General features: G+C 43.3%; 1 protein-coding gene across 2 annotated transcripts in view; it reads right to left on the reverse strand.

Annotated features, from left to right (window-relative positions):
* Positions 1-13739, reverse strand: part of LOC126248689 (plexin-A4) — a 995564-nt gene that overhangs the window by 101175 nt on the left and 880650 nt on the right. For both annotated transcript variants that reach the window (XM_049949968.1, XM_049949967.1), the window contains exon 6: positions 3524-3652. In XM_049949968.1, the coding sequence (XP_049805925.1) occupies positions 3524-3652 (129 nt within the window). The remainder of the gene's footprint in view (positions 1-3523; positions 3653-13739) is intronic.

Consider the following 13739-nt stretch of genomic DNA (forward strand, 5'->3'; position numbering starts at 1 on the left):
ACTGCTTCGCTTGCCTCGATTTTATCAAAATCTTATAGTTAGTATTAGAATTTATTGGTTCGCCTTTGACAAATGAAATGTCTACAAAAAATGTGCTGTCTCTTCAACCACCACACAGTTATGTGTTTATTGTGCTTTGGAGAGATAACTGCAACGAATTATTCCACCGACGAGTGTATGTGTGTAGATGTGCGCCCCCACTGCAGTGATGTCTGTGCATGGGGACTTCAGCCCTCTTCGCAATGAAACCCAGGAATTCTCGTTTTTCCTGTACAAGTGAGACGCATGTGAGTGGCGAAATTACTGACCTCCACTGCTCTTTGGTGAATACATTCGCGAAAAAGGGAACTACACCGCTGCACAACGTTCATTAAATCTGAGGTACTTGTAAAAGCAACAATACTGGCTATCTGAAATATTCGTGTAAAAGATTCAATTCTATCGGTCTAACGCGTGAGTAGCACTCTCATTTTCAGGCGGCGTTGCAAAAAATCTCTGCGCTGTCATTATTACAAAAGATTCCTATTTGCTGTTCTCGTAGCATAATCCTTATGGAATACACACAGGGGGTTGAGAAAAATATGGAAACACCACAAAGACAACATACTACCATACCTAACTGGGGTGAGGGGGAGGGCATTCAAAACAGTTTCCAATGGTCTCGGAATGGATAAATACTAGCCCTGTATCGTTTTTAGCGTCATCTTATACCATACTTCTTTCAAAATAGTGGCAAGTACAGGAACGACAATGGAAGTCGATGGAGATCACGCACCCTTATCTCCAAAGTAGACCCACAAAGTTTCAATAACAATGAGATCTGGCGCCTGTGGCGGCTAGAGGACATTGAGACACATGAACCTTGCGCCCAAAGAACAGTCCCGGATGATGTGAACTTTGTGAACACAGGCCCTGTCGTCTCGGGACGCAGCATCACCACCGGAAAAAAAAACCATTTTGCCATGGTATGGAAATGATCAGCCAGGATGGTTACATAATCCTTGGAAGTAATCTGATCTGTGAAGAGTAACCACGGTGTCCATGGAGTACACGATATAATCTACTTTAAAATAGGAGTTTATTTGCAAATTTTAAATATCTAATAAATATTCTACTGTACGACAAGAGACAACCTCCCCGTTGTTCTTCTCTGTAGTAGAAATTAGATTACCGAAATCATCACAGCTGAGACACATGCAGATTATAATTGATTTTCTAGAAAAGAATATGCTGTAGTCAAAGATTGATGAATAAACACCATCTTCAGAAAGTTGGCTCCGTAAAATTTCTTGCGCTTTTACTAATTCCCACACTTCCTCTCACTGATAAGAGCGCCTGCAATGACCGAAGAGAAGGTGATGAAAAATGCGAGAAAAATCAGTAGCGACACGAAAGCCTGGAAGTACTAGGAGTGAAACGATTCGTTGCGAATCCTTATACATACTCCGCAAGCCACTCTGCAGTGAATGGTTATGGAGAGGGGTAACTTTGTAGCAATATTAGTGTTTATTTCTTTCTGTCTTTTTGCATCAGTATAAAGCGAGGGAAAAGTCACTTACCTATATGCCTCAGTACGTGCCCTAATCTCTCTTATCTCACCCTTGTGATTCCTAGCAAGGGAATCTCCCCATCGCAGCCTCTCAGATTTAGTGGTAAGGTGGACCAGTGGATAGCCTGTCAAAAACTGAACACGGATCAAGCACGAAAACAGGAGATAGGTGTACCGAACTGCGAAAAAAAAGGAAAATAGAAATCGTGAACGGTCCAGGAACTAGAAGTGCAATAAAGAGCAGCCCAAAAGAGCGACGGCGTTGTGGGCAAGTGGTCGCCAACCAGGCGAGTCGTGTTCGACACTCCCTCATGCTTTCCTCCTCTATTTTCCAGAACCCTTCTAACAAACTTAAGTCTTCCATTCTCTTTCCTTAATACTGATTTTACATGTTCGGCCCACTTCATAATACCCCCAGATATTTAAACATACTCTAAACGCTCACCAGTAATCGTGTACACCTGTAATAACAAACGCGAAAGCACAAAGTGCATTTGGGACCTTGTAGGAGACACTAAGTGATTCATTAAGCCAGCTTGCAGGTCTCTGACCCACACCAAGTCGTGTACGGTGCTCCGTTGGCTCATGCAACGTAGCAGTGCTGTCCCGTGTTGGCTCCTCCCATACGTATTACGCAGTGGTAGAGACGTAGGGTTGCTCCTGTAATACTCCGTTCCTACTCCGGAACCCAGCGGAAAACACGACAAAATTTCGCAACAAGTACAACTTCAGTGACTGCAAGAGCCTGAGACGGTAATTATTAATTTCAGTGCTATGTAAGGCCTTCACAAAAAATAGGAAGGGTAATTACGGATTTCAACGGAAAAATGTTGCTCAGTGGGCTACATCTAAACATACATCCACATAAATACTTTGAAAGCTACTTTACAGTGCATGGCGAAAGATACATCGTAACCATAACAATTTTCTTTCATATTCCACTCAAATACTGAGCTAGGGAAAAATGACTATCTATATGCCTCTGTACGAAACCTAGTCTCTCTTACTGTTGTCTCATGCGCTCTACACGAGATATAGGGTAGAGTTGCCTAATTTGTACCCCTTTTGAGATTTTACTGACTATAATCTAACCAATTAGTTACTTAATTATTTACACAATGCCATCCTCAACTGCGGGATGTTTTCTTGATATCTGAATTAATGACTGAGAATTTTGAGAAAAAAAACAACTACGCTTAATTTTCTAAACGTCTGCAAGTGGTACAAATTAGGAACCTGATTTCCTAACTTGTACGAGTGGGTGCATAAATTGTACCACAGTTGAATGCTATGTCCCGGGATTAATGTTACGAGCCGGCCGAAGTGGCCGTGCGGTTAAAGGCGCTGCAGTCTGGAACCGCAAGACCGCTACGGTCGCAGGTTCGAATCCTGCCTCGGGCATGGATGTTTGTGATGTCCTTAGGTTAGTTAGGTTTAACTAGTTCTAAGTTCTAGGGGACTAATGACCTCAGCAGTTGAGTCCCATAGTGCTCAGAGCCATTTGATTAATGTTACGTACTAGTTCAAGTTTATCTTGAATTTGTGGCGCTTATGTCTTGTATGCTATTTCCTTTACAGATGCGCCGTATGTTCTGAGAATCCTTCCGACAAATCTAAGGCATCTATTCGTTTTTCCTACTATCAGACTATTTAACTAGAGGCTCGCGGTTAGGTGTCCATGTGGTCTACGAAATTTTTCAGCTCATTAGCTTACTTTTGTTTCTGGCTATGCTTTGTGCTCATGAAAACAATCGGGTTGGAGGAGGATGGAATTCTTCCATGTTCCACTCCAGCGAGAAAGAATAAGAAACGCGGCCCTCATAATACAGTGCGTCGAGGAACCCCACCGTCTGTATTTTCTCCGACTACGTGCTAGTTTCAAAATGAAAATGGAATGAAGAGTAAGAAATTCCCAAGAGTTATTGTACGGTATGTTGCATAGCCACAGAATTTTCAGAGGAATAATGTTCCTACCTTCTTCTCGGTCATTACGTAGAGGTGCATCTGCTGCGCGTCGAAATGTAAGTCTGGGTTGACCGGCGAGTGCTCGTCGACGGCCAGGTCTCCGTACTCCAGGGCCGTGCTGGAGCTCTCCACCACCACCTGCACACAAACGAAAACACACTCAAATCACTCGAAGTGGCAATACGCTTGGAACAGTTACATTGCCAGCTCGGTAAGTGGCGCGCAGGAGTGAGTCGATGCAGTTGCATAAACTTACATTCAAATACGAAGTAGAACTCTGTGAGTACTTGTCAACTCAAATGCTAATGCTAGAAGTCAGAAGCAGGTTGGTTTACTAAGTAACCACAGAAGGCTTAAAATAATATTTATGCGTATTGTAGCATACTGACAAAACACATGAGCGAGATTCATTGCGAGAATAACATTATTATAATAACATCATAATGTAGTTAGTGATAGTATGTAAGCGGTCATCCTAGGACACAATCAGGATGGGTGGATCGTAGGTGTAACTTGTTTTATTCTTCAGACCACAGCACACACATTACGGTGAACGTCAGTGCTCGCTTGCCGACCGATGCGTACGACAGAGGACGACACCCTTTTTGGTTCCTGCAAAGCGAGCTAGCCAGCCAGATATTTAATCTAGGGTTGGTTCAAATGGCTCTGAGCACTATGGGACTCAACTGCTGAGGTCATTAGTCCCCTAGAACTTAGAACTAGTTAAACCTAACTAACCTAAGGATATCACACACATCCATGCCCGAGGCAGGATTCGAACCTGCGACCGTAGCGGTCTCGCGGTTCCAGACTGCAGCGCCAGAACCGCGCGGCCACTTCGGCCGGCCTTTAATCTAGGGCAATAGGGTTCTGTGCGGAACCGGAAGAGACTGCAATTGTACGGATTAGGACAGATGCGAGGCAAATGGCATAAGCTAATTCAGGCGGAAGGAGTGCTCCCTTGCAAAAACCTCACGCGAAGTGATGATATATTTGTTATGAATTTGCATTCTAATTTGAAAGTTACGTAGTTCAAAACCGACCAGTTACTCTTACTTGATCCCAGGTTCATCGTAAGATTTTGCCGTCTGTTAATATGACTTTCTCCTCTAGAAATTCTTTGTTTACGAGACCCAATTTGGTTTCCAATCCACTTACCACTGCGGGTTCCCCTATAATTAATTTGGATAATTGATCTTCTGGTCAGAGGATGGCAACGATATGACATCCAAAAGGACCAATCCAAGTACCGCTCCGCAATTTTCAAACCAACGTTCGCGTTGATTTAAGAACTAAGAATATCACGTTGATCTACATCAGTTCATATGACTGCTATACTATTTTCTTCAACTTGCTCCCGGCCAATTCCATCCTGTGTCTTCGTCACCCTGAACTATATCATTGTCTCTGCTACCTCCGTGTCTACAAGTCTGCTATTGGGAAAAGTGAGCACTAAACTTCCTTTCACAACAATCCGTTCCTCATTTAAGTGCACCTATTTATTTTTTCGTTTTGCTTTCCAAGGGACAGAGGTACCTTAAAATGTTTCAAATGGCTCTAAGCGTAATGGGACTTAACATCTGAGGTCATCAGTCTCCCTAGACTTAGAACTACTTAAACCTAACTAACCTAAGGGCATCACACACATCCATGCCCGAGGCAGGATTCGAACCTGCGACCATAGCAGCAGCGCGGTTCCGGACTGAAGCGCCTAGAACCACTCGGCCACAGCGGCCGGCAGAGATACCTTGGATAGTGACATCAATGAAGGAGCATAACTGCATCAAGTGTGACTAATTTACGAGATGGGATTGATCGTGACCTTATAAAAAATAATTGGTACTTGCCTAAAGGGATTTCAGGAAACAGTGTTTGGGCCGAGTGGGCGAGTACAAGAAGAGCTGAAGGTATTATCGCAGGGCCATCTCTTCCGTGATCTGAAGACAGAGATTCGACTGTTGTGGGCGTCTTATAATCAACCTCCTTTCCCCACTCTCTTCTCGCACCGGGTTTTGCTGCAATCATCGTGAGCGACTTTATGAAACGTCAAAGAAGCACTTCCTAAATTAACTCCGTGCTCCGTGAATGTCGGCTGGCTCTCGCTGTTGCCGACTTCCAAAATTCTCTCATATTTGGTAGCCTTCCTAATTATATGCACAGTTGGCTACATTCGCATCTTCATTAGTTCGAAAGACACATTCTAACGTAAGTATTGACAACTGCATCGTAAATATAACAAGTGAAATAAATTCAGATAATTTGTTTAGAGACGAATAAAATTTCTCTCTTTTGGCGATGTAAATTCGCTCTTACATGATATTTCTCTTTGACAAGCAGTTTATTGAAGTACATTAAATGTCCCGGTGCCACTGACGTGTTGCAATATATGAAAAATAATGGAACTACAATTTTATTAATTTCGAAAGGAACTAAAAATTTGTGTATCATTAAACGACTTTGCAGGAAAAGGCAGTGAAGGAGATGTTAATTCATGAGATTCGTAATTCCGCCGCCGCCGCCGCCGCCTAGTTTAAAAGGAAAGTATTTTTTTGTTTTGAATATATTGCCAGTCACAAAACACGTTAAAGATGTAGATTTAAATTAATTACTACGCTATGCAGTATATACGTGCTACATTGTGGATTATGAACTACCTTGTACTTTTTCGTAGTACAGTGTGTAAGATTCGAGAACTACTTGGATCTCGATGGAGGGTAGCTGATCGAGGAGAGAGGAGAGACTACAGCACGCTACCCAAATAAGAAAAAAATTGCCCATACTAGTTGTATTAATTACGGAAATCTCCGATAAGATACAAAAAAGGTATTGTAGCGAAAAGCTGGCGATAGAACTGAAATGAAGCAGATTCAAGCAACTGTGGTATGTCTTTTAGATTAGCAGGTAATAAATGGACAGAATGATAAGAGCAAAATACTGTCACTTTACTTCTTCACTTTATTTCTTCGTCGTTCGTGAAATGAGGAAGGGAATAAAGTTACTAACCCAAGATGTACGTAACGATATGCGAATTAAATCTGTCTATGCAGCACAGCATACTAGAAATTCTAAGCCTTGGAACGGACACAGAAGGACCATTAAAACTCTACTGTCATTTATTCGCGTTCTGAAGGATGTGTCGATTATACAGCATGCATCCAATGTCAACTGTACTCACAGAATAACTGTGACCTCCACTGCTGCAATGAATGTTACTGTATGTGGAGAACGGCTGGTGCCAATAAAGATTTCGCAAGAGGCGTAGCCCTAGGTGTTTACAACCCTAGGCTCCGCTGCTCGCTACGTGGAAATTTGTCACGCTTAACGTAAAAGAGTCTAGTTCTTCCACAATTACGCGGTGAATGAGCTTGTACGGTTCCCGCTTGGGAAATGCTGCAACTGGTCCGTCGCGAATCGCTCGGAACGCATCGACAGAGCGCAGCCTTGGTGCGGCAGTAGCCTTCACAGAGAATTGCAACTCGCTTACGGCACCTCGTCCGGCACGTCCTGCACTTCTGCAACCAAAGCTACCTGTCTCTGCAAGCCACTAGTCACTACGCTCGGCAAAGTGCTGGAACGAATCTTTTTCTCTGAACCCGGATCCGAAGTAAGTATGAATTTCTTGAATGATCCCTTGCCGCCTGGAACTCTCTTTTTAGCTTTCTTTAAGGACTATTACTCAGTTTCGCCCATAGACCTTTTACAAGATCCCGCTTATTCTTTTTTTTTTTTTTTAAAAGAAACAATACTAATTCATCTGTACATTACTTTTTCGGTGAAGTGCAGAGCAGCGACTAACACAAAACATAAATTACGGTAAAATGGTTCAAATGGCTCTAAGCACTACGGGACTTAATATCTGTGGTCGTCAGTCCCCTAGACATAGAGCTACGTAAACCTACTTAACCTAAGGACATCACACACATCCATACCCGAGGCAAGATTCGAATCTGCAATCGTAGCAGCCACGTGGTTCCGGACTGAAGCGCCTAGAACCGCTCGGCCACAGTGGCCGGGTAAACTACGGCAGATACGTAACTTTTTGTTATTAGTCTTCTGACTTGTTTGAAGCGGCACGTCACGAATTACTCTCCGGTGTCAGCCTCTTCTGAGGTTAGCACTTCCACGCAACATTTTCAATTATTTTTTGGATGTATTCCAATCTCTGTCCTCAGACACAGCTCTCTCGAGTACCGTGGAACTTATTTCCTGAAGTCTTAATACACGTTCAATCACACCGTCTCTTCTTGATGTCGGTTCTTTTCACATGTTTCTCTCCTCGGCGTTTCTGCGAAAAGCCTCCTCATTTCTCACCAGGCCACATGGTTTTCAACATCCTTACATATTACCAAACTCAAACGCTTCGATTCTCTTCTTTTCCCTTTTTCCCACACTCCATAATTACCTTCCATACGTACATTCTCAGCAACTTCTTCCTCAAATTTACGTCGATGTCTGATACGAATACACTTTTCTTTATGTCCTCCTTACTTCGTCCGTCATGCATTATTTTACCTCCGAGGTAGGAGGATTCGTTCACAGCGTCTGCTTCATTGTCCTCAATTTTGATACTACTCCTCACTACTTGACTCTTCGATTTGCTCTCAGTCACCAGAATGTGCCCATTAGACTGTTCATTCAATTTAGGAGGCCCCTCAGTTTTTCCACGCTTTCACTGTGGATAGCACTATCATTAGAGAACCTTACGATGACTGACCTTTCAACTTAAATTTTAACCCCCCTCCTGAACATGTGATTTATTTCCGTCATTTCTTCTTCGAGCTGTAAACTTAACAGTAGGGAGCGACAGACAACATCTGTAATTTAAATCCCGTTTCTAATCCGAACACTTCGGTCTCGCTCTTCAATTCTTCTTTTGCCCTCGTATTCTTGTACATATCTACTCCTAAATTATCCTCTTTCCCTATAGTTTACATCTATTTTCCTGAGAATTCTGAAAATCTTATACCATTTTACATTGTCGAAGCCTTTTTCTAGGTCGCTAAATCCTACAAACGTCTCTTGATCTCTCTTAAGTCTTGCTTAAATTATCAAAGGCAACGTATGAACTGCCACAATGGTGCCTTTACCTTTCCTAAAACCAAAATGACCGTCATCTAACAGATCCTTAGGCGGTATGAAATCACTGTAAAAAATAGAACAGTTAGGAAACTGACGATCAGTGTGAGTCCTTCAGGTAATATTTCATGTAAACTGTAAGTATCTATATCTATTCTAAGACAAGAGGCAATGTAGCATTCACATCTTCCATTGCTTTTCTCTGAATAAGAGTAAAAATTATTTATTTCAATTTAGCCACGCATAAGACACCCCAAGCAGCTTTCGACTTGTGTTATGCACATGAAGGAGCAAAGAAGGGATCCTGGTGCGGGATCACTTGCCATTAATATCGGAGTTGCTACGTTACCTGCATGAGGGCTTCGGCATCTTTTATGAAATCTTGTGCCACGTCCTCAATTTTACACACACTGCCTGACACAAAAAGTGAAGGGCAGGAGGAAACGAAATGAAACTTTATCTGCTGGGAGGATGTGTGATGTTACGTGAATGGTTAAAAAAATCCATTAAAATGTACAGAGAACTTGGCAGTATGAGCCCACTTATTATTATGACATTGCATTCCTTCTGGCCAGAATGCGAGCATTGGTTCGGTTGGGAAGGATGTCATAAAGCCGTTGTATCCTGTTCTGGGACATGCTGGCCCGCAACTGTTCAAACTGGTCCTTGATATCCAGGTTAAGGACATTGGGACGGAGCTGCACCCGCTCATCTTCTATGGCGGACAAGTCTGGTGATCTTTCTGACCACGGGAACATCTCCACATCAAATTGGAAGTTCACAGACACACGTGCCAGTGTGGTCAAGCGTTGTCCTGTTGAAATATGACACCACGATACTGCCGCATGAGAGGTAACACAAGATGCTGTATTTGAGCATTACGGGATTGTTTTTCCTACTAATTTGCATAAGCTTACATTTATCTGAATGTAGAGCAATCTGCCATTCATCTCACCAAATAGAAACTGTCTAGTCATCCTGTATCCTTCTAAAGTCACTTTTCCGTACGTCACAGCATGACTACCAAACGCCGGCCGGAGTGGCCGTGCGGTTCTGGGCGCTACAGTCTGGAGCCGAGCGACGCAACGGTCGCAGGTTCGAATCCTGCCTCGGGCATGGATTTGTGTGATGTCCTTAGGTTAGTTAGGTTTAATTAGTTCTAAGTTCTAGGCGACTGATGACCTCAGAAGTTAAGTCGCATAGTGCTCAGAGCCATTTGAACCATTTTTGACTACCAAACAGCCGCAGATGGCTGTTCATCATGTCCATCAGAGCATTTATCTAGGTAGAGAATAAGAGCGATCCTACCACACTTCCCTGGGGCACTACTGACGATATCCTTGTCTCTGATCAATAATAATAATAATAATAATAATAATAATAATAATGCCGTGTGGGTAGGGCCTCCCGTCGGGTAGACCGTTCGCCTGGTGAAAGTCTTTCGAGGTGACGCCACTTCGGCGACTTGCGTGTCGATGGGGATGAACTGACGATGATAAGGACAACACAACACCCAGTCCCTGAGCGGAGAAAATCTCCGACCCAGCCGGAAATCGAACCCGGGCCGTAAGGTATGACATTCCGTCGCGCTGACCACTCAGCTACCAGGGGCGGACACTCTGATGAATACTCGCCGTCGAGGACAACATACTGGGTTCAATCACGTAAGAAGATTTCGACCTACTTATATATCTGGAAAGCTATTCCACATGCTCGTACCTTCGTTAACTTTCCAGAAATCTAGGAATATAAAATCTGCCTATTGCTGATCATTCCACAGTTCGCAGGATATCAGGCGAGAAAAGGGCAAGCTGAGTTTCGCAGGAGCGAGGGTTTCTAAATTCGTGTTGATCTGTGGACAGAAGCTCTTCCGTGTAAAGTACATTTAATATATTTGAACTCAGAATATGTTCAAGAACTCTGCAGCAAATCGATGTTAAGGCCGCTATTTTACCTTTCCTATATACAGGAGCCACACGCTCTTTTTCCAGTCGCTTGGCACTTCGCGCAGGGCGAGATATTCGCCAGGGATGCCTATTACTATGTTCCGATGCTAATCAAATGGTTCAAATGGCCCTGAGCACTATGGGACTTAACATCTGAGGTCATCAGTCCCCTAGAACTTAGCACTACTTAAATCTAAGTAGCCTAAGGACATCACACACATCCATGCCCGAGGCAGGATTCGAATCTGCGACCGTAGCAGTCACGCAGACTGAAGCGCCTAGAACCGCTCGGCCATTTCGGCCGGCCCGGTGCTAATAATTAAACCCAAGGAGTTCTTCTTTGTGGCGAGATATTTTCACGAAATTACAATCACCAATTTTCTCCTCAGAATGCCAAAACATTTTGTAGACTCCCACCTACACACGGAGAAACACCATGGTGATAAAATGAGAGCTCGCACAGACAGATTTGTGTGTTCATTTTTACCACCTGCTATTCGAGTGTAACGGCCAAGGAACAGTCTGAAAGTGGATCCATGAACCCTCCGGCAAACACTTCAGTGTTAACTGCAGGGTAAACGTGTAGATACTGGAAAACGATCGCATTCTTATAGTTTGGATGAGTGGCTTGCCTGCTCTGTTCTAGGAAGTGTAATGGAGGTAACAGAAGAGATGGTAGCGTTCGACGCCATTTTTAACACACAAAAAAAGGAACCTGGTGAAAGTGGCTGACCGTAAAAATGTCACTCTTTTGGTATTAAAAAGCTGTCCCCGTAGGTGAGCGATCTGCGAGTCTATTAATCACGCGGAGGACACAGGTTCGAACTCCTCTCCCTTTTCAGTACGACAGAAGAGTCCGCCGAGTGTAGGGAGGGTAACTGAAGAGATACGTAAAGGAATAATAGGTCGACGTAGTGGCTCTGACAATGTGCGGGAAAGCGGGGTACTATCCGCATGGTCCTCCATTGTTTGTGTCCAGTGACGTATGCCGCAGAGGATAGAGCAGCAATAAGGTTGGCAACGCGCTGTCTCCTGGTTTTGATTTTTTTTTTAAGGTAAGTCAATAAAAGAAAAAGACATACACTTCTGACGCAACAGTTTGGTTCTTAAGCGAGAATGCGTATATTTTTCCCTTTATAAGTTTGTATGAGCAACGCTCCAGGTAATTAAAACTGCTCCAGGTAATTAAAACTAGTAACAAAAGTACTTAGCCGTAGACAAAGACAAAGATCAGTCCAGCTAAATACGAATGCAGCACCTAGTCCAATTTTAAAGAAGGAATGTGTGAATCACTGCAGAAATTATTTGGGAAAACTGGAGAAAAGCTAAGCCGTAAACATTAGCGAAGAGGGTCGTTATTTAACAGTGTGGCGCGGAGCAGGCTAGCACCAGCAAGGAGCAGGCGCTACCGGGCCGCCGACTTAACAAATTAACGGCTGCCGCTAATGAAATTGGAAACACAAAAAGAAAGCGGCTAATCGGATGTTTTCAGCTGGCGAGCCGTAACGAGGGAGGCGACTGTTGTCAAAGCGCTGCAGGGAAGCCCCGCAGATCCCAGGGAAAATAATTAGCCGCCAACTCGCGGAAAGCCGTCAGACGGCAAAACAAATTTCTTTCATTGCCTCAGCCACAGTCTCACAAGTTGAAAGCATGTGTAGTTTCTTAAACAAACTCTTCCTTCCCTCTGCACTGAAATGTAGCCTCAAATCTAAAGCGCCGGAGGCTCCTAAAAGGTATTCCTTTAACTAACAACGCTGTCTACAAATCAAAAGGTAGCCACAGAGGTGGAGCAAGTTTTACTGCTATAGTAAATTCAGCGAAATAATCGTCCTGTTTCTTTCCCTCGCCTTCTAGGTTCTTTCTATGTTTGTGAAAGAGGAAAGCTTTATTACAGAAATACCAATTTGAAATAGAGGATTAGTGTTTAACTTCCCGTCGACGGCGAGGTCATTAGGGACGGAGCACAAGCTCGGATTGGAGAAGGATGGAGAAGTACAGCTGCCACGCACTTTCGAAGGAACCATTCTGGTATTTGCCTTAAGCAATTTAGGGAAATCAAGGAAAACGTAAATCAGGATGGCCGGACGCGGGTTTGAACCGTCGCCCTCCCGCAGGCGAGTCCCGTGTGCTAACCGCTGCGCCACCCCGCCCGGTACTAACTTGAAATGGAGACCGACAGTAGCTGTACTGCAAACACATGACAAGAAAACAGTGTTTATTTTTCTATTTTCCTTTTTTTGCGAGCCGTTTAGCATTCTATCACTTGCGACGCCCCTAATTAAGGAGCGCCATCTTAGTTAGGTAAAGGAAAAGCATCGTAAAGAGGACGGAACACACAAATTGCGTCACGATTCAATACATCAGTCTCTCCAAGGGTTTAACGCAGCCACGGTCCCCGGATGGACGTTCTCCTGGGAGTCAAGTATCTTATTTCCGACGCAACTGGCTGTAAAGATATTATCCTCATAGTCGCCGGCGCCGCTTAGGGAAACCCTGTCTCCAAATTTATTGGGAGCGAGACGGGCACCTACGCACATTTGTGAAACAAGGAAAACCCGTATTAGTTAGTTTTATATTCCATGGATCACTTGCACGATTAATGATGTTGAATGAGTCATTTTACGTTTATATGGCACATTCACATGTAAATATGGCTAGAGGATGACATTAGCAAGTTACTTTTTTTTTTATACGAATGTGACTAAGTAATCCGTACCCACCACTTTTTATTTATTATACAAATAGAGGAAATTCTTTTACGGAATAGAAGGGGTATCAAGTAGAAATTTATCAACTTCTTCATTGCTGGGCCCGCTTGCAAAAGGTCACAATACATCTTCTTTATACTTTTGACAAAATTTGCTGCAAATTGTTTATTTCTTGTTGGTTAGACAAGTTCACGGCGTGCTTGTTTCGGAATATGTGCCATTATCAAGAGTTCCTGTTGACATTACACGTATATATCATTTTCTTCTAGGTCTATGTGACAGTACTATGATATTTTATATAATACTTACGTCTAGAGGGAATGACGTCCACAAATCGTCTTGGAATGTCATTTTGCCACAAGTATAAAAAAATTTCGAATTTAACTTTACCGTTTGTCGGGCATTTTATATTACTAGGCAAGTGATCAAAGATTTTGGTGCCAATATTTTGCGCCCGTTTTTTGTGCTAAAGGCATCCTTAATGTGGAATAATCA

This window comes from Schistocerca nitens, chromosome 3 (genome assembly GCF_023898315.1).
Source record: "Schistocerca nitens isolate TAMUIC-IGC-003100 chromosome 3, iqSchNite1.1, whole genome shotgun sequence".
NCBI lineage: Eukaryota > Metazoa > Arthropoda > Insecta > Orthoptera > Acrididae > Schistocerca > Schistocerca nitens.